The 24,353-nt window shown below is 45.3% G+C and overlaps 2 protein-coding genes across 5 annotated transcripts in view; one reads left to right on the top strand and one right to left on the bottom strand.

Moving 5' to 3' along the window:
* LOC126513188 (ATP-binding cassette sub-family A member 17-like) overlaps positions 1-9,254 on the bottom strand; it is a 72,004-nt gene extending 62,750 nt beyond the window's left edge. The window contains exons 1-4 of the mRNA XM_050161472.1: positions 9,201-9,254; positions 7,843-8,104; positions 2,680-2,807; positions 1,423-1,585 (exon numbers count right to left, since the gene is read on the bottom strand). Coding sequence (XP_050017429.1) covers positions 1,423-1,585; positions 2,680-2,807; positions 7,843-8,104; positions 9,201-9,254 — 607 coding nt within the window. The remainder of the gene's footprint in view (positions 1-1,422; positions 1,586-2,679; positions 2,808-7,842; positions 8,105-9,200) is intronic.
* Positions 9,255-13,462: 4,208 nt separating this feature from the next.
* The window catches only part of Abca3 (ATP binding cassette subfamily A member 3), a 57,072-nt gene continuing 46,181 nt past the window's right edge, over positions 13,463-24,353 (top strand). For 2 of the 4 annotated variants that reach the window (XM_050166229.1, XM_050166007.1), the window contains exons 1-3: positions 13,728-13,892; positions 22,173-22,374; positions 24,093-24,182. The gene's annotated coding sequence lies outside the window, so the exon portion shown is untranslated. The other 2 variants (XM_050166085.1, XM_050166160.1) reach the window with 2 other exon arrangements.

The raw sequence follows: 24,353 nt of genomic DNA, 5'->3' as shown, positions 1-24,353 counted from the left end.
CTGAGATATCTGGCAGGCATGTGAGATGCTAACCTCTTTCCTCAGTGCTGTAAAAGTAAACAAATGGGCTGGAGAGATGGCTCAGAGGTTAAGAGCACTGGCTGCTCTTCCAAAGATCATGAGTTCAATTCCCAGCAACCACATGGTGGCTCACAACCATCTGTAATGAGATCTAGTGCCCTCTTCTGGTGTATAGGCACACATGCAGGCAGAACACTATGCTTACTAAATAAATAAATCATTTATTTGTTTGTTTGTTTGTTTGTTTGTTTTTCGAGACAGGGTTTCTCTGTGGCTTTGGTGCCTGTTCTGGAACTATCTCTTGTAGACCAGGCTGGTCTCGAACTCACAGAGATCCACCTGCCTCTGCCTCCCTAGTGCTGGGAATAAAGTCGTACACCACCACCGCCTGCCATAAATCATCTTTAAAAAGTGAATAAACAACAGCACAGGCCTAGAGGTATAGCTCATTAGTAGAGTGTTAGCCCAATACGTGGAAAGCCCTGGGTTTGATCCCCAAAACTGTAGGGTTTGGGGAAGGGGCAGAAAAACGAGTGCTACTTACAGGGAGAGAAGGGAGGTCACAGAAACATTACATATTCACAAAATGTAAGTCATGTTTCTGTCATGATGAACGCTACACCTTCCCTAAATAACTGGCCGTTCTTGTTATACTTATGGTTCAACTCTGGTCCTGCACGTGGGTTCTCAACAGCGACCAGGTGGCTGCGCTCAAGGTCTCCCTAATTCTCTGGCTGAGTCCTGGTCCCTAACCACACCATCAGGCAGAGGCTGGTGTGGCAGAAAGCAGCATCTGGGGACCATGTGTTCTCTAGCCTCTGGGAGGCCTTTCCTGTCGGTAACCTCGGAAGTAACCATTATACCAAGATGAATTCCCATACATCTCTAACAGTCAGCAGCGCCTGTTAGTTCTGGCAGTACTAGAGACTCAACATGAGGGGTCTCATGCTAAGGCAAGTACCACTGAGGTATGCCTCCTTCCCGGGAGTACTTTCCTAAATTGAAAAGAAAAAGGTAGAGGAGTCGTTATTTTACAGGAATTTCAACAAATTAAAGAAATTCGCTTGAGCTGTTTGTAGGGAACAGTGGCAAACATACTTTAAAAAGCAGAGCCTTACAAATATAGAAGCACACGCCCCTGTTCTTGTAAAATGCTTTCATTCTTTCAAGCAATTCAATGCCATTATAAGCAATTAAAATACATACCTGCTGTTTTTTACCTTATACTGGAATATAAGCATTTTATTGAACGCCACATTTTGCAAAGGCAGCTCCTTGGACCTCTACTGAAATGCTAATCTTAGGCGAGCATCCAGTTAGCCAAACAGTATCACAAATATGTGGTACAGGGCAAATGTGGCTGTGCTCACGGTAATATTACAGGCTTCAGAGTTTCCTCACCAGGGCTTCCCCCATCAGCATATGCAAATTCCCGGGGTTCTTGGCTTAGATTAGGAGGATAAAGAAAGGCTGTGCACCAGCCTTCTATCTCCTCTTGAAAAATGAAATGCCTCCGTTGTGCGAAGTTCCTCTGAACATAACTGAAGCGCAAGTCATACTTAACCTACGAGAAACAGAGAGAAAACATTGGCCACGAGATCCTGGAACTCGGCAATGGTACACGACAGAGCAAAACTCTTTGTCTTAACTCCTTAAGGCCACATAGACAGGTGTCCCTCCTGGAATCACACAATGGTCTACCTTGTATTTCTCTGCAAATTATCCCTGTGACCAACCTGGGAAAGGAACTGTAGAATACTCTGGAACCAGGTCACCTAGACCTCAGCCCCAAATTTCTTATTAAAATGCAGTCACCCTGGTCAAGTTACTTAATCTTAATCATTTTTTCCTCGGCTCCTTCAGCGTGAAAGGGGGATGGAAACAGTCTCTGACCCATTAGCTGCCTGGAGGGTTACACGATATGGTATCTGACATATATGTCATTAACACATGCTTGTAAAATACGGTTGGTTTTTATTAGTCACGGTGCAAGTTCTAAAAGTCATTCAACTGCCTGTATAGCACAAAAGCTACACACAAGTGTTTCACCCATAGCAAAACACAAATCAAATATTCTTGTTTAACATACTACTTTTGTTTTCGGGTTGGTTTTTTTTTTGTATTTGGTTTTCGAGACAGGGTTTCTCTGTAGCTTTGGAGCCTGTCCTGGAACTAGCTCTTGTAGACCAGGTTGACCTCAAACTCACAGAGATCCGCCTGCCTCTGCCTCCCGAGTGCTGGGATTAAAGGCGTGCGCTGCCACTGCTCAGCTAGAACAGATTTCTTTTAAACAGTCTGGAACAACTGAGTGGGCTGTAAGATGTGAAGGTGGAATGTCCACTCGTTTCCTCTGGAATAAGTCAACAAAGCTGCCATGGAAGAAAGCTGGAGGGCGGAGAACCTGACTGACCCACACTGAGGATGTAACCACATAGTAAGGTTGTTACAGGGGGCCAATTGGTGTGGCGCTCGCTTTTAATCCCAGCACTCGGGAGGCAGAGGCAGGCAGATCTCTGTGAGTTCGAGGTCAGCCTGGTCTACAAAGCAAGTTCCAGGACAGCTAGGACTGTTACACAGAGAAGCCCTGTCTTGAAAATCACCCCCCCCACACACACACACACACAATCATTATAGGTTGCTATAGGAAGGTTATCTTACCATAAGTGGCAAAGGTTCATTGCTGCTATTGAAGCTGTGGTCAAAAACAATTCCTACCAGTATGAAGAAAGACTTGGGATCCTTAATTATATAGTTTTCAAATAAAGGCACTGAAGGAAAGCCTACAACTACAAAGAGAAAAACCCAGTTAGTGACTAGCTGGCATGAAAGCAAGTGATCCCACAAACCGTCATCCTAAGGGGATTTCAGATTCCAGCCTGTTTCATCATTCACTCAGTCATTCTGCACACACACGAGCAGAGAGAGACATACACTCGAAATGAAATTAGTTAAAAGGCATGGCTTTTAGCCAGGTGGTGGCACATGCCTTTAATCCCAGCACTCTGGAGGCAGAGTTTGAAGCCAGGCTGACCTACAGAGTGACTTCCAGGAGAGTCAGGACTACACAGAGAAGTCGCATCTTTTGTTTTTGTTGTTGTTATTCAGTTCGGAATGTATAGTGCAGTCCACAACTGTCTGTGAATCCCGGAGGGAAAGGGCTAGCTCTTACTCATTATCGCGTGTAACATGTTAGTGCAAGAGCATGTGGAGGTCACGGCAAAATTTTCCAGTCGGTTCTCTTCTTCTTCTTTATGTAGGTTCCAAGGATTGAATTAAGCTGTCATATTTATGTGGCAAGCCATGGAGCCATGTTCCTGACCATAATAGCAAATGCTGTGTTTATATATTTACATAATTAGAAAAAAGGATAGAAAATGTGTCATATAAAATAATACTTTTCATTGTTATTGTTGTTGTTATAAGGTTATTGTTCTTTTCTTTACTTAGCATATTTAGGTCTCTTCCTTTCTATTTTTTTTTAATTTTTTTCACTGTCTATGGTGGTGCAACAGCACTCCTAGGACTTAGCAGGCAGATGGATTTCTGTGAGTTCAAGGCCAGCCTGTTCTACATAGTGAGTTCCAGAGCAGCCAGGATTATATATTAGACAGGCTTTGTCTCAAAAAGAAAAACCAACTAAACAAAAAAGTCAAAAACAGTTTTTATAGAGTTTCTATGTTCAATTGTTCTGGGTTTAAAAACTGTATTTTTTAAAATTTTTGAGAATTTCATATAGTGTATTTGATCATATTTATTCCTACTCCTCCCCCAATGCCTTCCAGATCCACCCTACCTTCCTACCCAACCCAATTTATATCTTTATTTTTTTAATAGCCCACTGAATCCAATTTATGCTTTCCATATTCTCCTGAGTGTGGCTAAAGTCAACTTCTCAGGGGCCACACAGGGTAACTCAGGGTAGCTCTGACTATGTAGCCCAATCATCCTCATCCTAGAACTCATTGTATAGACCAGGCTGACCTCCAACTCACAGAGATCTGCCTCCAGAGTGCTGGGATTAAAGATGTGGGTCACCACACCAGGACAGACGGAGTCTTCCTCCCTTAGAATCCATCAGTTGTTCCTAGCCCCTTAGCTGGGATGAGGCTTTTGAACCCCTTCTCCTCCTAATCCAGGGTGGAGACTGGCTTAGGTTTGTGCAGACAACCACTGTGAGGTCCTGTCGTGTGCAGAAGACAGTTTCAATCCCTTCTTCCCTCACCAACTCTTAGAATCCTTCTCCGTCTCTTCCAAGGTGGTCCCTGAGCCTTGGAGGGACACTGGTGTCCCATTAGTGGTTGAACACATTCACACTTAAACTGAAAATCATATGCATACACAAGAAACAACCATTCTGTTTAATGAAGTTATAACCGCCAAGGGATCTACCTCTTTGATCAAGAAATATCCAGATTTTTAGAACTTAGTTTATTACTTAATTAGTTCTTTTTTTTAAGATTTATTTATTTATTATGTATACAGTATTCTGCCTACATATATACTATAGGCCAGTAGAGGGCACCAGATCTCATCACAGATGGTTGTGAGCCACCACGTGGTTCCTGGGAATTGAACTCAGGACCTCTGGAAGAACAGTCAGTGCTCCCAACCTCTGAGCCACCTCTCCAGCCCTTTAATTAGTTCTTTAATGAACTGAAGAATATCTACTTAGTAGTTTATTCATATTGCCTTTATTACTGAAGGGTTGATTCAAATAACCTGTCTACCAACTGTTTTCAGGATGTTTGACCGAACTGTGACACTCTGAGATTGTGTTAATAAAGTTAACCTTGAATCAGGGGGCAGAGTCAGAGACTAGTTGCTGGGAATTAGCCATAGAGAAGCCATAGGGATAGAGAAGACTCATGGGAAAGTTAGGCTGGGACTTGGTGTTTGACACTTCCTTTTAATTTGGAACAAGTGAAGAGACTCGCCTCTTGCTGGGACTCCAGTCAAAAAGGAAGGTCAGCTGGTTGTTTCTCAGCCAGTTTAAACCCACATATTGCAAGCAAGCACTGCAGAGCCAGGGGTCCTTCCAGGCTGCAGCCTGAGTGACAGGTAGGCTGCTGACTTTGGAGACATGGGGCCATAGACAATAGTTAAAACATCAGTAGATTTCATGTGCAGTCGAGAAGCCAGCAGAGAAACATCAACCCACAGTTACCTCTTTTTCAGAAATTCCTAGGAAGTATCTCTTGTAGTTTCACTGCCCCTAAGCTCTGGCCCTGGACCAGTCATAACAAGGGATGGCAAGAGCTGCTCAGTGGTTAAGAGCTTGGGGTGCTCTTCCAGAGAATCTGGGTTTGAGTCCCAGCATCCACATGGCCACTCACAGTTCCAAGAGATCACATGTCATCGTCTGACTTCTGTGAGCATTAGGTACACATCTGATGATACATGACATCCATACACATAAACAATAAAATGATAGGCCAGGTGGAGGTGGCGCAGGCCTTTAATCCCAGCACTCGGGAGACAGAGGCAGGCAGATCTCTGAGTTCAGGGCTAGCCTGGTCTACAGAGCAAGTGCCAGGACAGCTAGGGCTATTGTACAGAGAAACCCTGTCTCCAAAAACCAAAAACCAAAACCAAAAAAAAAAGTCAGACGCAATAGTATGAAGAAGTGGTGGAGAGAGGAAAATCCCCTGAAATTCATGGGCCAGTGTATTGAGGTTCTCTAGAGAAACAGAACTTTGTAAAACCACACATAAAAATGGGGTGCAATATAATGGCTAACAGGGTGGTTAGCTAGTCCAACAATGACTGTCTATTAATGTAAGGGCCAAGGATCCAGCAGCTGTTCAGTCCACAAGGCCGATGTCTTGGCTGGTCTTCAGAATAAGCCAGAATCCCAAAGAAGTAGGCACTGAAGGAATGGACTTGCCAGCAAGAGCAAGTAGGCAAAGGGCAAGCAAGTACTTTCTTCTTCCATGGCCTTTATTTGGGCTACCACCACCAGAAGGTGTGGCCCAAATTTAAAGTGGATCTTGCCACCTCAGAAGATGTGGGTTAAAAGAGAGTCTTCCCACTTCAAATGATTTAAGAAAAAAATCCCTCACAGACATACCCAGGCATTTGGGTTTTAGTTAATTCCAGATGTCGTCAAGTTGACAACCAAGGATACCTATCGTGCCAGCTAGTCTGGTGTATGTAGCAGAAAAACAATGGAGAAACCCTATTTCAAAAAGATGGAAGGGCCGATTGTGGTGGTGCCCGCCGGTAAAATTTGCTGAAGGAGGCAGAGGCAGGAGGATCACAAGTTCAAGGGCTACACATTAAAAAAAAGGAAAGGCCCACCATCTGAGGTTATCCTTTGCTTCCACATGTACAATAGCATGTGCACACCTAAATTTATTCCCCTTTTTTTTCTTCTCCCCACTTCAATCTCTTTTTCAATCTCCTCCCTTCTCTCTCTCTCTCTCTCTCTCTCTCTCTCTCTATCTCTCTCTCTCTATCTCTCTCTCTCTCTCACACACACACACACACACAGAAAGAGAGAGAGGATTCATGGGGCTGGAGAGATGGTTTAGTAGTTAAGAGTATGTGTTGCTCTACCAGGGGGTGGTGGAGCACCCCTTTAATCCCAGCACTCAAGAGGCAGAGGAAGGCAGGCAGATTTCTAAGAATTGAGAATTGCAACGTAGCCAAAGGACAGTACAATGGCCTTAAAATAATCATAAATAAGAATGATAAAGAGGATATGAATAATACCCTTATATAAAACTATGAAGACACAAACAGTGGAAGGAAATAAATAAAAAAAGACCTGAAAATGGAAATCGAATCAATAAAGAAGACCTACATTTAGGAACTGAAACAGGGACTTTAGAGGCAAGTCTCATCAAAAGAATACAAAAGATGGATGAGAGAATCTCAGGCACGGAAGAAAGAAATGATACCCCAGTCAAAGAAAATATTAAATCTAAAAAAATCTTGGCATGAAACCTCCAGGAAATCGGGGATACTAGGAAAAGACCAAATCTAAGAACAATAAGAATAGAGGAAGTAGAAGAAACCTAAGTCAAAGGCACAGAAAGTTTTTTTTTTTTTTTTTGGTTTTTCAAGACAGGGTTTCTCTGTGGCTTTGGAGCCTGTCCTGGAACTAGCTCTGTAGACCAGGCTGGTCTCGAACTCACAGAGATCCGCCTGCCTCTGCCTCCCGAGTGCTGGGATTAAAGGCGTGCGCCACCATTTCCCGGCCACAGAAAGTATTTTAAATAAAATCATAGAAGAAAATTTCCCTAACCTAAGGAAGAAGATAACTATCAAGATACAAGAAGTTTACAGGATACCAAATAGACTGAACCAGAAAAGAAATTCCCCCTTTCTACATAATATTCAAAACACCAAACATACAGAATAAAGAAAGAATATTAAAAGCTAAAAGGGGAAAAGTTTTATTAGAAAAACACCGAACTTCTCAGTGGAGACTCTAAAAGCCAGAAGGGCCATGACAGATGCTCTACAAACACTAAGAGACCACAGATGATGCCAGCTCAGAGTACTATCCCAGCAAAGCTTTTGGTCACAAAAAATGGAGAAAATAAAACATTCTATAATAAAATCAAAGTTAAAAAATATTTATCTCCAAATCCAACCCTTCAGAAGCTGCTAGAAGAAAAACTCTAACACAAAGAGATTAACTACACCCAAGAAAACCCACAGAATAAATATCCCAGAAAGCAAATCAAGAGGGAAAACATACACAGAATGCACACATACACACACCTCTACTCACATCCATAACCAATCAATGTAATAAAACATTTTAGTGCAATAAGGAAAAGTGAAATGCCCTCCCTACTCCATCTTATATCTGACCTTCAAAGCCAACAGTGAAGGCTTGGTCCACCATTTCAGTAACGCTTTTCAAAGTCCCGCTTTTGGAAGGGATATAGGCCAACTGATATTTACTTCTCGTCGGATAATAATCAAAATATATTGGCAGAAAACTGATATCAAATGCTGGGTACTTAGTAGTTGATACGTGTTTTGGCATACTATTGAAACGAAGATACAGTACAATTGCAGAAAACAGTAATGGCATCAGGATTTCGAGAACTGTTATCAGAGTCTTCCGCTTCTGAAACAAAAACAACGGCTACTCGTCACTCCCAGATGAAACTCCAGTGTGACTTCTATGGGGTAAGCATTCTTCTACTTAGAAAGCTGGAGAAACCTTCTAAGTATTTTCTTAGCATACATGAAGCATGATCCCCAGTATTTAATAACCCAAATGTAGCAATTCACATCTGTAATCCTAGCACTCAAGAGGTTTAAAGGCAGACCTATCAGAAATTCAAGGTCACCCTTGGCTACTTAGGAAGTTTGAGCCCACCCTTTGATATACAATTGAGACCCTGTCTCAAAACAAGTGCACAAACAAAAACAAAAAATCTCTTTTGTTTCTTCTAGCCTTCCTATACAAAGCACACACAAAAAAAAGGTAAAAGACAGAATAAGAGCTAGCTAGGCATCTCCATTTAATACTGCTTCTAAACCATCAAGAGTTAGAAATCAACAAGAATTGTTTTTCATAATGAGACCTCACAGAATTACTGTGGGAGTGTGAACTTATAGAAATGAAATTCTTTTTTTGTTTGTTTATTATGTTTTTCAAGACAGGGTTTCTCTGTGTTACAGCCCCAGCTATCCTGGAACTTGCTTTGTAGACTAGACTGGCCTTGAACTCACAGAGATCTGCCTGCCTCTGCCTCCGAGTGCTGGGATGAAAGGTGTGTGGTCACTACCACCCAGCTAGAAATGAGATTCTTAATTGTTCTTCAACTCATTAGTAGTGATTGTAATTTCAACTTGACAGAATCTAAAATCACCTAGAGACGGGCCTCTGGGAATGCCTGTGGGGAGAAAACTGGCTCAGCATGAGCGGGACCACTCTGTAGCTAGGATCTCGGACTGTGTAAGTGGAATATGGGGACGGAATAACACCCACTGTCCTCTGCTCCTTACCGTGGATGTGATGTGACCACGTGCTTCAAGCTGGCACAATGGTGTCCCCACCTTTAAGCTGTGAGCCAGAATAAACCCCTTCTCCCTTGAGCTGCTTCTGTCAAGGTGACTTAACACAGGAAGAGAAGCTAAAATTGTAACTTATTTAACTCAAACACGCAGCTGCTCCAGAGGACCCACATCTTCCCCATGGATAAGTGTATCCGTACCTTTAAGATGAAATTCTTCCAGAGGAGAAGCTTTAGTTTCTTGAACACTGCCATTTTCCCCCCAGTTGAAAAAGACGCTCACCACTAGTCAAGAAACAAGTTGAGAAAATAGGATGTATAACACAAATATGCCAAGAAGTATTTTCAGTCAGGTGTAATGGCACACACCTTTGACTCTAGCACTTGGGCAGGAGGATCTCTGTGAGCTCAAGGCCACCCTGGTCTATAGAGTGAGTTCCAGGATAGCTGGGGCTACATAGTGAGACCCTGCCCTGAGAAAAACAAACAAAAACAGAAGTATTCTTTTCATCCTTGAATAATGTTGCTCTTGGGGATGCTCGGAACACTGTCTTTTCATTGTTACCCCTTCCCTGGCTCTTTGGGCTGATGCCTCTTCCTCTCCACAGCCTGCAAACATGAAGGTGCTACAGGCTCAGTCTCTGGACTCCTTTTCATGCCAACGTGTGACCTCACATAGCCATGACAGGATCCACAGGCATTCACACAATGTCTACTTGGATTTCTCTAGTCTGGACTTTTCCCAAATGTTCAACTGAAGGCTACCCGTCCCTGCCCCACTGTGTTTTAGCTCAAAACTGGCCTGGCCTATTTGTGGTTCTCCTGAAACAACTTATCCTAGGGTCTCCTTTACCTCAGGTCCTATCAGTTCCACTCTTGAGATAAAGGTCTTTACTGCCTTTTCTTTTGAAATGCAGTCTGTCACAGCCTGCTGGTTCAGCCTTTAGAACAGTCTCAGAATTTGGCACCTTCCACCACCCCAGTTCTTATCAGCCCTCACCTCTCCTGACTTGTGACTGTTTGGTGACAGCCGCAGCAGTACAGACACTGCATCTGATCTTGTCACCTTGCAACACACTCCTAGGAGCTAACAAGAACAGCCCATTCAAGCCAGATGACCCTTCCATCATAAAATCTCCAAGAAAAAGCTGCGCTTTGCAATGACCTACAAAGTCCCGCAGTATATAGTTCCTGTTATTTCATCCATTACCCATCTACCTTACTGTTCCTACTACGACATCACAGGCCTAATCACTGTTCCATAACACAATAAATCCATACTGCATCAACATTTGGGTTTCCTTTGCCAAGTAGATAATTCCTTCATGTCTTTACATGGAGAACTCTACAGTTTCTTTTGGATATTTATTCAGAAGTTACTTTCCCAGTGAGCTTTTCATTACCATTCTAAATAAAATTTCAGTCTCTTGGAACATGCATATCTACTTTTCGTGTTTTTCTTCTTAGCATATTTAAGTAAAAAAAATGTTCTCTACTTCACAACTGGGGAGATGGCTCAAGAAATGGCTCAGTGGGTAAAATATTTGCTGCACAAAATGCTTGCAGGACCTGAGTTCCGTCCCCAATACTCATGTAAAGTCAGGCATGGAGGCACATGCCTGTAACCCTAGAGCTAGCTGAGCAGAGAGGCAGCTAGATCTTGGGGGCTCACTGGCCAGGTAGTTGACCTGAAACACTGAGCTCCAAGTTCAGTGATAGACCCTGCCTTAAATAAATAAGATGCATGGGCTGGAGAACTGGCTTAGCATGTAAGAGTCCATTCTACTTTCCAGAGGACCCAGGTTCAGTTCCTAGCAGCCACACAGGGCAGTTGACAATTGCCTGCAATTCCAGCTCCAGAAGATCTGATGTGCTCTTCTGGCTTCCACAGAAACTCATGCACGTGCACGAATACACACACACACAGACACACACACACACACACACACACACACACACACACACACACTGAAGACCCATCTGCCCAGCATGGCATCTAGAGGTTTAAGAAGGGCTCCACCTCAAATCTCAAACAGACCTGACTGTCCCCAAAGCAAGGGATCAGTGTGGGTCCCAGAGCTCCGTGAGAGTCAGTTGGCCCTGGGCAGTCAGGAACAAGGTTCTAGCCGCTCGCAGCAACTCAAGGGTAGCTTAGAGGAGTTGATGCTGAAGCCAGNGTGGGGAGATTGACAGAAAGACTGAGCCAGACATACAAATACATATAATTATAAAATAACTATTAAAAAATGATGCAGGGCCTGGAGAGATGGCTCAGGGGTTAAGAGCATTGACTGCTCTTCAAAGGTCCTGAGTTCATTTCCCAATAACCACATGGTGGCTCACAACCATTTGTAATGAGATCTGGTGCCCTCTTCTGGCCTGCAGTTGTACATGCAGGCCGAACACTGCACATAATAAATAACCAAATTTAAAAAATATGATGCAGTACTTAGAAGGTACCACCATAACCAGCTACACCTACATTAAAAAATAGATCAATGGCTGTGAGGGGAAAAATTAAATTACTGAGAGCATAATGATGGTTGTAAAAATAAATACACACACAAAATCATTGCATTGGCTTTTTTTCTCTCTCTCTCTTTTTGGGGGGTGGGATGAATTTCAAGACAGGGTTTGTCTGTAGCTTTGGAGCCTGTCCTGGAACTAGCTCTTGTAGACCAGGCTGGCTTCGAACTCACAGAGATCCCCCTGCCTCTGCCTCTGCCTCCCAAGTGCTGGGATTAAAGGTGTGCGCCACCACTGCCTGGCCTTATATTATTTTCAAATTACAATAGCTTCACTAGTCTAACGATACTTTGTTGAGGACTCTGAATTCTGTTAAATGGGTGTTTTAATACTTACATTTCCAGTTATATTTGTGCAGTCAGCACACAATAAAAATGTAAATTTAACACAAGACGCCTATTTTGTGAGATGCTGAGGAACGTTCTTCATCAATACTCCCAGCCTCATTTACCTAAGGGAAATTTTAAGTCATCCAGCTCTGTTCCTAGATTTAGCTCTGCAGAACTAGGATTCGGTTTGGAAAAGACTAAAAAGTTGCAAGCTTTAATCTTTTGAGCTGGAAATGACAAGTACTGGTTTGAAAGAAAAGTAATTAAGGAAGAAGCAGGCTAAAGTTATAGTCGTCAGGCTCACACACTTTTCTGGCGTGAAGTAGAGAATGGGAAAGACATTTTGTTTGGAGGGATGACGGCGATGCCTGCAGCACACTAATAATCCAAATCCCCGCCTTCCATTAACTGCCCCGCGGCATGCGTCATACTACCATTTAATTGGAATTTAAGTGCCAGGCATTATAATCACTTAAATATGCTTTTTTCTCATTTCACTTTCAAAAAGGGCGAGGAGTGAGAGGGAACAACAACCTTTAAATTTGCTATTGTTACCATTTCAATTTTAGGAGTTGGAAATTAAGATTCCAAAGAGTAAAATGACTTGACTACACTACTGAAGAACTCAAGGCCTTAAGTCAGGTCTCAGTGACTCCTTTATCCGGCAAACTTGGCCAGAGCTGTCTCTGTGGAAGGTGTTCTAGGATCCCAGGGGATTGACTGTGTGTCAGGAAAGGGCTCTTTCCCTGGGAGCCCACCTTCTGGGTTAACCATATTGGACCTCAGAGAGCTAGAGGTCGTGACCACAGTGAAACTGGCATCTCGACTTGGAAGTCCCGGGTTACCTTAGGCACCTCTGCAGCCTGGATGCCGGGGAAGGCTGAGCCTCACTCACCGCCCGCACCCAGCCAGTGGCCGCGGGCATTCAAGGGACCCGCCGGACCACCCGCGGCGACTGTTGGCCCCGCGGCGCAGTCGCTCACGCTCCACCCGGTGACCCACTTCTCACGGGCCGGCCGCGCGGCTGCACAGACCTGGATCCAGGAATCTACGATCTCACCGCCATTCCCTCCCAGAGGGGACCCAGAACCCTGATTCCCTCCTCCTAGCCCCACCACTTCGACTCCGTTCTCCTAGCGATGCTGCTGGGCTGGGTCGTGACTCTCGCTGTACTCGCTGCCCGTTGTCGACGCTGTCAGGTTCCTCAACCTAACCTCCCCAGGGCTTGGGTTTCTTCTGCTCAGGCAGGAGCTGGAAAGTAGCACGTTCCCTTGGTGACGGGAGTGAGATGGAGCGAGGGCCCTGGGGAGAAAGAGGAACTTGAAATAGTAAAACCCGCCGCAAAAGTGAAATACTTAATATTCCAGCCTCAACTGCTTTGAAACACATTTGTGCTGAGACAAGCTTCAGGCCCACGGCCCCGGGGCTCTGTCCCCTGGCATCGCACACTCAGTCGACGAAGCAGAACCCCAGACTAACGCCCCCTGCTGGACACGGACCAGGCGGCGCCGCACTCTCGGTCGCCAGAGTGTGGCTCAAAACCCGCAGGGACAACCCATCACGCACGCGCAGTACGGCCCCGCCCCACCCCACCCGCACTCGCGCACGCGCCTGCAGGAGGTGCGCCCTCCGTGGAGTACTGCGCAGATGCACGGTCGGGAATGTTGACCTAGGAGCGGGTGCACGCGCGCGCGACGCGGAGAGCCCTCTGTCAGAGCCGGGCAACACGTGCGAGGCACTGCGCAGACGCTGAAGCCGCAGCTTAGGCGAGGTTGAGCCGGCCGGGAGCAAACCCCGGGCACCTGCAGGGGCGGCCCACTGCGCACGCGCGATCCGCCGCGCCCCCTGGAGGAGCCGGAGCTTCCTGGTGCGTTCTCCCACCCGCGCCGGTCTCCGGTGCTTCCTCCCTGCGTGGCGGCCTCAGCTGTCAGCGCCGGCCGCAGCCGCCCCTGCGAGGCTGGAGCGGAACCGGGAATCTAAGGGAGGGAACCTGGCGAAAGAGCCGCGCCGAGCGCCGCCACCCTGGCGCTGGGGGTCGGTGAGTGCCACTAGGACCGGTCCCCTCGCGTGCTAGCGCCGGCGTCTGAGTTTGCTAGTCCTTGCCCGTGTCTCCGCTTTGCCTGCGGGCAGCGCCCCAGCCCGGGGCCTCCAGGTCCCCGCCGGCTCCCGGACCGTCCGTCCGTGTGTGCCGCAGGTGTCGCTTTCGCGGCGGCGGCGGCGGCGAGACTGGGTGTGTCCCCGCTATAGCAGGACCGCTGGGCGCGCAGGAACCTGCTCAGACAACCAGGGTCGTTATGCGGGCCCAGCAAATGGACAGACAGCCGCCGCCCTCCGGTGCGTTCTTGGCTGCGGGGTAGCGGGCAGATGGAGTGCTCCCGGCGCACCCAGCCAGTACTGGTGCGGGATGAGATTCCTCCTGAATCAGAGTCCTTCAAGCTCCACCCTCTTTATTTTCACGAACTTCAGCGTAGGGTTCAAGGGGTGCTTCCATAGATGTTGAAGTTGGGAAGCCCCCAGTGTGCAGGACAAGACAGGGAAGGGAGAATCATCGGTGTGGGCTATGTTCCTGCAGGTGTCTCAGGGCTGGTGCTCCGGACTTCAACCAGCACCTGAGGGCTAGGGTCGCCTTCGGAGCCTGGGTCCAGGGCAGGTGTTCCCTGGTGCTGCATGCTTGAGAGACCCTGCTTTCCCTGTGTGTGGCCCTTCTGGGCCTTGTCTTAGAAGGTATTTCTGTCTGTCCCCTTGTCTCCAGGCCCGGAAGGTTCTTGAATTCTGGTTTAGGGACTTAGTGTTTGCACATCAGGAGCCCTCGGGAAATGTTCCAGAATGAGTGATGTTGGCTCTGTAGTAACAATGTGGAGACCCAGGCAGAGTTTAAGGAAATGAATTCCACCCTTGTCTCCTAAGCAGCCTTATTTCGTTCTGAAAGTTTTGGTGTTGCCATTATTAAGCTTGAAAAGACTGAAACCATTTTAGAAAACTTGCCTCATGGGAAGTGAAGGGGGAAGGGTGAGGAAAAGTGAATAAAAATGGATGCCATCGGAATCTCCCTCACCCACATTGGTTCGAATTGAGCCCTCGCAAACAGAACATCTTCCTCTAAGATGCTGTACCCCCAATCTGAGTGAACAGTCTTTTGGAGCATGACAAGGTAGTTGTAATTGTTTTAGCAAGTCGCTAGCTTTCCATATTACATTGACCAGGTAGTCTCATGGAAACTGTTTGACTTAGTCTTAACTGGAAAGGCTTAATTTGGCCTTTATGGAGTCTATGGTTTCTCCTCCAGCCCTGCTTCTGGCAGTTGGCAGGAGGCTTCTTTGCTACTGAGTCTGTCTAGAGCTACATTCTAGAACTCTTAGGTATGCCTATCGCTCTTCAAATGGGCCAGGCTCCAGGCATGATTCTGAGTCACTAGGGATTGTCCCTGGTCTTAGAGATCTTAGAATGGCACTGATTTACAATAAATAAATAAATAAATAAATAAATAAATAAATAAATAAATAAAACCTTGCAAAAAGCAGAAACAGTTTTGGAGTTTTGGACCAGTGGTAAAAGCGTTTGACAGTCCCATCTGATAGGTTGAGTTAGAACCCTACCACCCAACTGGCAGACTGGGAGAACCAACTTCTTCAAGCTGTCCTTGATCTCCATACAGACACCATAGTGCAAGCATCCCCCTGCCACAGCACAAATAATAATGTATTTTTATTAAAGTGCGAGGTGGGTGGCGCATGTCACATCCAGAATAGGTGCCACAGGTGTCCAGAGGGGTGGTTTCAATTAGGAGCAGGAGATCTGAACTAAGGCTGCTTGTTAGAACTGCTTAGACCAGAGCCCACAGTCTTCATGGGTGAGCATCAGTTTCAGTGTCTGTCAGAAAGCAGCCCTAGAAGATTCTGCTTGGCAGCTAAGATGGCGAGCTCCTGCTTTCCAGAGACAGCATTACAGAGGGCCTGGCATCGGAGTAGGCCGGGAAACGGTAGGGTTTCACCAGGGGAAGCAATATGTTGGGTGAAGTGCTGAAGGCCCATTCTGGGTGTGGAGAGAAGGGCGTGGGGCCCATCCATGCATTGATGTCCATTCCCCTTGAATGGCACAAGGCCTGGAGTCAGCAGGTCGTGGTCACCTTCACAGAGACCGTAATGCTCTCCTTGCTGCTTTGCTTATTACAGAAGATCCATGGTTACCTCTCTGGGGACTCCTGTTGCTTCATTACCTCATTTCCCATGCCTAAAAAAGGCAGAAAAGCTAGCTATCCGGGGAACGAAACCAAGGCTGCAGCATGGGAATCAGGCAGGAAAGCAAGCAACAAGATAAGCTTTGTGAAATTCTCTTCAGAGAACTTTCTATAGGCCACATATTTGTCCTAAAATATACCCTGTCAGTTCTCACCAAGAGCTTCCTCTTCTAGGGAGACCACTGCCATCAGCTCTGGATAGACCAGATAATGGTGAGTGGTTTTGTTCCAGAAAGTACAGTCCTCTATCTACCTAGGCCTGCAGACCGTATCACCCAGTCTCAGACTTGGCTTCCTAGAGCTCCAAGACACAGGTTCTGGCTTGTAGGCCATGATCACCTCATTTGCATAAGGACCACTGTGTAAGCAAATCATCCCCATGCACTTTCCGTGTGTACTGCTATATAGAAAAGAATTTGAGAGTGTTCATATATAGAGAGTCAAATAATAAATCCTAACAAATAAATTCAGAATTATAGATGAATAAAGAGTTTTTAAAGAAATACAAGGTGAGGTCAGGCAGTGGTGGTGCACACCTTTAATCCCAGCACTTGAGAGGCAAAGGCAGGTGGATCTTTGAGTTTGAGGCCAGCCTGGTTTATAGAACAAATTACAGGACAGCCAGGGCTACACAGAGAAATTGTGTCTCAAAAAAATAAAAAAGCAAAGAGATAAAGGTAAAGTTGACATGATGAAAACATTTCCAATATAGTAACAGAACAAAAATTATAGTATAAACATGCCTTGTACAGGGAAAGCCATGAGATCAGACTCAGATCGCTGAAGTGAAACTCACGTCCTAGCGCGTGAACATGCTTGTTCTTGGTCTGTTCATTTCAGGAACCAGGTCTTGTTGAGCTTACAAATGAGCATGATAACCCTTGTGTAGGCACAGATGCTGTGCTTCTGGGTCTCAGCTCATTTACCTGCCATGCAAATGCTCTGAGCAGATTTGGGTTGGTGCGTGTTTACAGGTAAAAGGAAAGATACAAATTCTGGTCTTGAAGGTTTTGTGGTATTTACCTTTATATGTGGCACTCACATAGCAGCTGTGGCAATATCGTGTGATCGTGAACTGTCTTATGCTTATCAGCTTTTTATTGCTATTACAAATTCTTGAGGCAGCTTTTTTGAAAAAGACTTGCTTTGGCTCATAGTTTTAGAGATTTCAGCCCATGATAATTGGCCATAGCCTTGCAGCCTATAGTAAGGACGCACACCATGGTGGGGAATAACATGGCAGATGAAAGCTGCACACATGGGTCCAGAAAGAGTTCTCACAGATGTTCTGGTGATGTAGACCTCCTGCCAGGCCCCACCTATTAAAGTTTCTGCCAATAGTATCAAGCATGGAACTCAGCTTTTAACATATGAGCCTTCAGGGGACACACAAGATCCAAACCACGGCACATCTGTGTTCAGACATTCATGCTCACTAGATTTCTGTTCTTAGCATGAATTGTTTGTTAGTTCTGATTCTCATATCTTGTCATCTTTTCCTTGAAGGGACAGGTTTGCGTGTGGGGGTTTTCTGAGGGAGAGGGTTCTTTTCAAGGAGGGTATATCCATAGATGTGTGTGTGTGTGTGTGTGTGCAGGCCAGACGTATCTTCCTCTGTTGCTCTCCATCTTATTTTCATTGAACCTGGAGCACATTAATTTGGCTGGGTTAGCTGGCCAGCAAGCTCCAGCAGTTTCCTGTCCCTGCACCCCCTCCTGCCCTGGCTCCCATTCCGGTGCTGGGGTTGCAGACACATTCCAATGCCCAGCTTTTCACATAGGTGCTGGGTCTGAACTCAGGTTCTTCTGCTTACATAACAGGCCGTTTACCCAATAACATCTCCTCAGCCTGTTTATTTCTTTTTTAAATATTTATTTTTATTTTATATGTATGAATGTATGTGCACTCTGTGTAGACCTGGTGCCCACGGAAGCCAGCAGCAGACATCAGACCCCCTAGAACTAGAGAACATTGCATTACAGAACATTGTGAGCTGTCCCCTGGGTGCTGGGACCCGAACCTGGACCTCTGCAAGAGCAAGCAGTACTCTTCATTGCTGAACAATCTTTCTGCCCTCCCCTCGCTTAGGCAGTTTCATGCACTGTTGCACTTACTTGTTATTTAAAAATTTTAAAGGTATCTAGAAATTTCATCAAAGAACTCCATAATTCCCCAGTAAGTCCCGCGCTAACCAGTGAACCCTGGAGGTGCTGGTCAACACTTTTCAGATAGCTACAAAACTTTGGAAACCTTTGGTAGTCTCTGTTAAACGTTTATTACATTCGTTTGTGTGTATGTGTGCACATATGTGCATACGTGTGGGAAGATCAAAGGACAGACAACTTATGAGAGTTGATTCCATCTTTCTTGTCTAAGAATCGGGCAGGGTTGGCAGCAAAGCCTTTATATACTGTGCCATTTCCCTGGCCCTCTTTTTAAAAACCACATTCATGATACCCTTTTTTTAAAAAAAAAATGATATCTTGAAGGCTGGAGAGATAACTGAGAGGTTATGAGCACTGCCTGCTCTTCCAGAGGTCCTGAGTTCAATTCCCAGCAACCACATGGTGGCTCACAACCATCTGTAATGAGATCTGGTGCCCTTTTCTGGCCTACAGGCATACATGGAGGCAGAGCGCCATATAGATAATAAATTTTAAAAACGATATCTTGAAACATATACACTTTATGTCTGAGATGCTTAAATAAACTCCTGAGAGAGGCCCCACCACCACCCATGTAACGGGTTCACTATCAGGACCCACAGCCACTGCCTCACAACTGACAAAACCAGAGTCCGTCATGTAATAAATATTCATGAAGCTTTTTCTTATTTTAGGGAATACAAGGAAATTGCTCACTATCCCTCCACTGCCATGTACTGCCTTGTTCACCCGACTAGAAAACAGCTGGTGAGCTTCACAGATGAGGGCCGTATCCTAAAAATGTGCCTCTTCTTCTCCCTTTTACTCATGATGCGGTTTCTATCTGCAGAATCCATTGCCTTTGACATTTGCCAGTGTTTAAATAGCCTCAGAGAAAGACTGAACAAAGTCAGAGCAGACGTGAGCTATGTATGCTTTAGCTCACATACATACATGTGCCCGTCAATGCTTTCTTGGGGCAGAATCCAAAGCTTTGTGTACGTTAGGCATGGTAGCACATGGTTTCATGCTGGCACTTGGAAGGCAGAAGCAGGTGGATCTCTGTGAATTTGAGGTCAGCCTGGTCTACAGACTGAGTTATAACAACCAGGATTACATACTAGACAGACCCTGTCTTTGAAAAGAATTTTTTTTTAATTTTAAGAATTTAAGCTTTGGGGTCTGTTTTCATCTGTATCTCCTTGTTTGCTGCTGTCAGGCTCATGTTCAGTTTCAGGGTAACTCTTCCACCAATATCCTTCCATTTCTCCGGGATCCTCCGGTAATTCCTCAGGATGAAGCAGCTGGAGCACCATGGTCACCCAGCCCTCCATCTGTCAACATACGTACAGTTAATTCCTGTCTTCTCCAGGATTGTGTGATATTATCTCTGGTGGTCTGAATGAAAATGGCTTATAGGGAGTGGCATTATTTGAAAGGATTAGGACATGTGGCCTTAATGGAATAGGTTGGCCTTGCTGGAGGAAGTGGGTGTACTTTGAGGTTTCAGAAGCTCAAGCCAGGCCCAGTGGGTCACTATGTCTTCTACCTGCTGGTCCAGATGTGGAATTCTTGGCTTCTTCTCCAGCACCATGTCCAATGCTACCATGATGGAATGGTCTAAACCTCTGAACTGAAAATTAAATGTTTTTTGTTATAAGAGTTTCCATAGTCGTGGTGTCTCTTCACAGCAACGGAACCCCTGACTTACCTGCCTTAGCTTAATTTAATTTCAACAGTTACAAGAGAGAGAACTATTATAGACTATAAACTGTAAGAACATTATGTGTCCATTAGTAAAGCCTTAGCATGTTGTACAAATACACATCACAGTAAGCATTTGGCAAATGTTTGTTGAATGAATAAATGTTTTCTGCTTTGTGTATTTTTTTTAATATTTATTTATTTATTACGTATACAATATTCTGTCTGCGTGTATGCCAGCAGGCCAGAAGAGGGCACAAGACCCCATTACAAATGGTTGTGAGCCACCATGTGGTTGCTGGGAATTGAACTCAGGACCTTTGGAAGAGCAGGCAATGCTCTTAACCTCTGAGCCATCTCTTCAGCCCCAGCTTTGTGTATCTTAAAAAGCCACAGAGTCTGTCAGCACTCTCTATACACACACACAGACCTTTGGTCCTGGCTGGCTGCTGGAAATTCTCTAGATCTGGTAATGAAATGCTTTCCTAAAAGCATCTCAAGTAGGGCAAAGCAATTCCTCAAGTTGAAGGAAGAACACGAAGTGTGGCCAGCGCTGCCCACCAGGACACCTCTGTGTCACACACCTGTGTAGCATATGAAGCACCATGGTCATCAGCTTTCTCTGAGCAACCTCAGCGGCCTATTTGCGGCCTTATTAGGGTTCCTTTCTTCTCAAGGCCTGTGACTCCATGGAGGGAGATGCACCAGTGCTGGGGAACATGACAGACACATGGTGCAAAGGGTTTTCTGCTTGATACCAGGTCCCTGTAGTGATTTACTGGTTTCAAAGGCCCCTTAGCGCCCTCTCCGAAGCAGTGGCCCTGCTCTACTCCATGTTTGCAGATATTTATGTGGAACAACGAAACCAGATGATAGGGTTCAGTGTAGCTGCCATGGTGGCTTAGTGGTAGAGTTCTTGCCTGGTGCGAATGAGGCACTAGTTTTACCCCTGGCACTGGCTGGGACTCTTCTAGATGCTGCTGATTAGAGGCACCATAGTGCGCATGGACTATCACAACCCATAGTCCCTAAGCTAAGAGCAATTGTGAGAAAGACCATTTTACAGGAGTCCTATGGTCTGCCAGCAGAGTTCTCAGAAATCAGCACTTGCTTTATATATAACCATTTGATTGTCCACTTTAATACAAACTTTGAAATACTCACTGCCTTGTGCAATATTTGATATTTTAACTGGAAGCAAACAAGCCTTTGCCAGGGTGGGGGCTGCCTTTTCTTTCTCGTTGTTTCCTCAGGATCAGGCTGAGCCCTCTTCAGTAGGACCTTCTTAGAGGATTCTTGCAGGGGGTGGGGAGGCTAAAGTGACAGCTCTTGGTGTTTGCCTTAGAGTAGCTGGCAGTCGTTTCCTCCCCTGAGGTTAGTCTCAGCTCTCAGCCATCACCACTTCTGAGTATCTCCAGTGCCACTCAAGTGTTAAGTGCGTTGAGGAACTTTAACTTCCTTCTCTTGCATGCATTGGCTTTCGTAACCAGAAAGTGCTCCAGATTTTGTAATTCCAGGATCTCCTCCTTTAAATGCCTTTGCTCAAACAGAACATGCACACGTGTGAATGTAGCCTTCACTGAGACTTCAGATAAGGCTTAGCAAGGGCAAAGCAGTAAGCAGGGTATTGAGGGGAATGGGAACAAATTAAAGCACTAAAGAGGTGGTGGCTGACTAATGCTGCATTCTAGGAGCGAGAGATGAAGATGTTAGAAGGATGCTCACCGTGACTAGAATATAAAAGATACATATATGCTTTATATATAAATATGTAACATATACACGGTATATGTTTATCCTGTGTATAAAGGATAGAGGCATGCAGGGCCTAAGAGCTCAGATTTCGAGGCTGTCAAGACAGGCTGAGGTTCAAGTGCTGACACAGCTTACTTGCAGTTTGGTCTTGGCCAGTACTTCCTTTTGGTCTCGGTCTGGGAAGGATGATAATACTAGGAACCCGGGCCACATTAGGAGGCCATCAGCATAAAGTGCCAGGCACCGCTGTGGATATGTGTGTGTAAATCTGCACCTCTCCGTTATCCAGCTGCTCTGTTTTAGCACTATCCTGTTTGGTGTGTCCGGTGAGTGTCAGGCAAGTGCTAGCCACTGATCTGCGCTCCCTACTCCCTGAGAAACATCCTCGGAACACGTTTTGCTCTCTTACTTTCTAACTTGGTAGCTGTTTTGTGGTTCTTTTTCAAATTAAACTTAAACACCCTTCATCTACCCAAAGGTGCCAGAGAGTCATGCCTGTGAGCCCCAGGTTCCTCCAGATGTCCCTCGAGATCTCATCGTTCCTGCTCCCTAGGGCTACTGCTTCTCTCCGGGGACCCACTGGCTCCACCCCAGAGTTGTGTGTGTAGCACTGCTGCCGCCAGGCCACTTCACCTGTAACCTTGGAGCAACACCTTCAGCCAGCCTTGCCTGGGACTAAGGTCAGTTTCTGGTGCTGCCTCTGCAGTTTGCCTAGGTGTCTAAACTGGGTGGCCTTTGCTGCTCTGGGCCTGAAAGGAGTGGGAATAAGCAAGAGAGTGTTATATATTCTTGAACAAGAGCCAAAAAATAAAACTTTTTTGTTATTGTTGTTGTTTTTTTGTTTTTGTTTTTCAAGACAGAGTTTCTCTAGCTTTGGAGCCTGTCCTGGAACTAGCTCTTGTAGACCAAGCTGGCCTCAAATTCACAGAGATCTGCCTGCTAGGATTAATGGCGTGTGCCTCCACCACCCGGCTAACCATCTACTTCTTTAACCAGAAGATCATTTTATTTCCTTTTTGAAACGAGGTCGGATGTAGCTCATGCTGGCCTTGTACTTACTGTGTGGTGGAGGAGATTGAATTTGAGCTTTTGATCATCCTGCCTACCAGGAGCTAAGATTACAGGCATTTGCCATCACACTGAGTTTATACAGGGCGTGAGATTAAGCCCATAGTGCTCTGATGCTTGCTAGGCAGGTAGCCGAGCTACATCCTGAGCCCCAAAACCTTTCTGAACTGTGACCTTTTCATATTCCTCTCTGATGGAAGAAGAAAGTTCATTTAGGTTAAGCTAGCTGCTGGTCTGGATTAGCTTTGATCAGAGCCATCTGGTCTCCCTGTCAGACGGACTGTTATGAAAACCTTTCATGAACACAAATCTGGGATGGTGAAATTCTCAGCGGGGAAAGGCGCTGCTGTTAAACACTGTGACTTGAGTTTGATCTCTAGAGCTGGCATAAAAGGAAAGAATTGTTCCCCTAAGTTGTCTTCTGACCTACACCCACAAACAACACACACACACACACACACACACACACACGATAAATAACTACAAATGTGTTAACATTAAAAATTAAAAAGTCACCACGGTCTTTAACAAATGTCATTAAATTGCTGCTCCTTTATCAATTATCATAACTGTTTTTAAGACACTGTTGATAGGAGGTTTTACTTGCTGTTGTTTAGGTTTTGATGGTTGGTGGTTGTAGGTTTTTTTCCCCCCACCAAGATACTAGTGTCTCACTCTGTAGCCCTGGCTGGCCTGAAATTCAGAGGTCTACATGCTTCTTTCTCCACTTACTAAGTGCTGAAATTAGAGACGTGTATCCCTACCCCTGGCCTGGAGGAGTTTTTATTTTTGTTTTTTAGTGTTTTGAGACAGGGTTTCTCTGTGTAGCCCTGGCTGTCCTGGAACTCACTCTGTAGACCAGGCTGACCTCAAATTCACAGAAGTCTGCCTGCCTCTGTCTCCCAAGTGCTGGGATTAAAGGTGTGTGTCAACATGCCTGGCTTTGGTGTTTTAAAAATATTATTCTAAATAAATTTATTTTTAAAAAATAATATGTATACTTATACATTCATTTGTTGTTGTGGGTAGAACCCCCAACTCATACATGATACATAGACAAACTGCTGTCTACGGCCTTTACAAGTTAAAATTATAAAGTTTGGTATTTGTTAAGTTTTATTAATTTACTAAGTAGCCAATTAATGACACTTTGTATTGTCATAGCTTTTTTCACTTGTTAGTCCTTTCTGTCATTAAAAGTCATATTTTTATTTTATTTTTTTTGTTTTTGTTTTTATGGTGTTTTTTTTAATTTTTTTATTTATTTATTAAATATTTCTGTCTCTTCCCCACCTCCGCCTCCCCTTTCCCTCCCCCTCCCCCAATCAAGTCCCCTTCCCTCGTCAGCCCAAAGAGCAATCAGGGCTCTACGTCCCGTGGGAAGTCCAAGGAAAACCCTCCTCCGTCCAGGTCTCGTAAGGTGAGCATCCAAACAGCCTAGGCTCCCACAAAGCCAATACATGCAATAGGATCAAAAACCCATTGCCATTGTTCTTGATGTCTCAGTAGTCCTCATTGTCCGCTATGTTCAGTGAGACCTGTTTTAACCCAGGCTTTTTCAGACCCAGGTCAGCTGGCCTTGGTGAGTTCC

This window comes from Alexandromys fortis, unplaced genomic scaffold, assembly GCF_014885135.2.
Source record: "Alexandromys fortis isolate MF-2015 unplaced genomic scaffold, M_Fortis_MF-2015_v1.1 scaffold_29, whole genome shotgun sequence".
In the NCBI taxonomy this organism is placed as follows: Eukaryota; Metazoa; Chordata; class Mammalia; order Rodentia; family Cricetidae; genus Alexandromys; species Alexandromys fortis.
The sequence above is the reverse complement of the archived record's forward strand: the minus strand, read 5'-3'. Positions and strand labels throughout refer to the sequence as shown.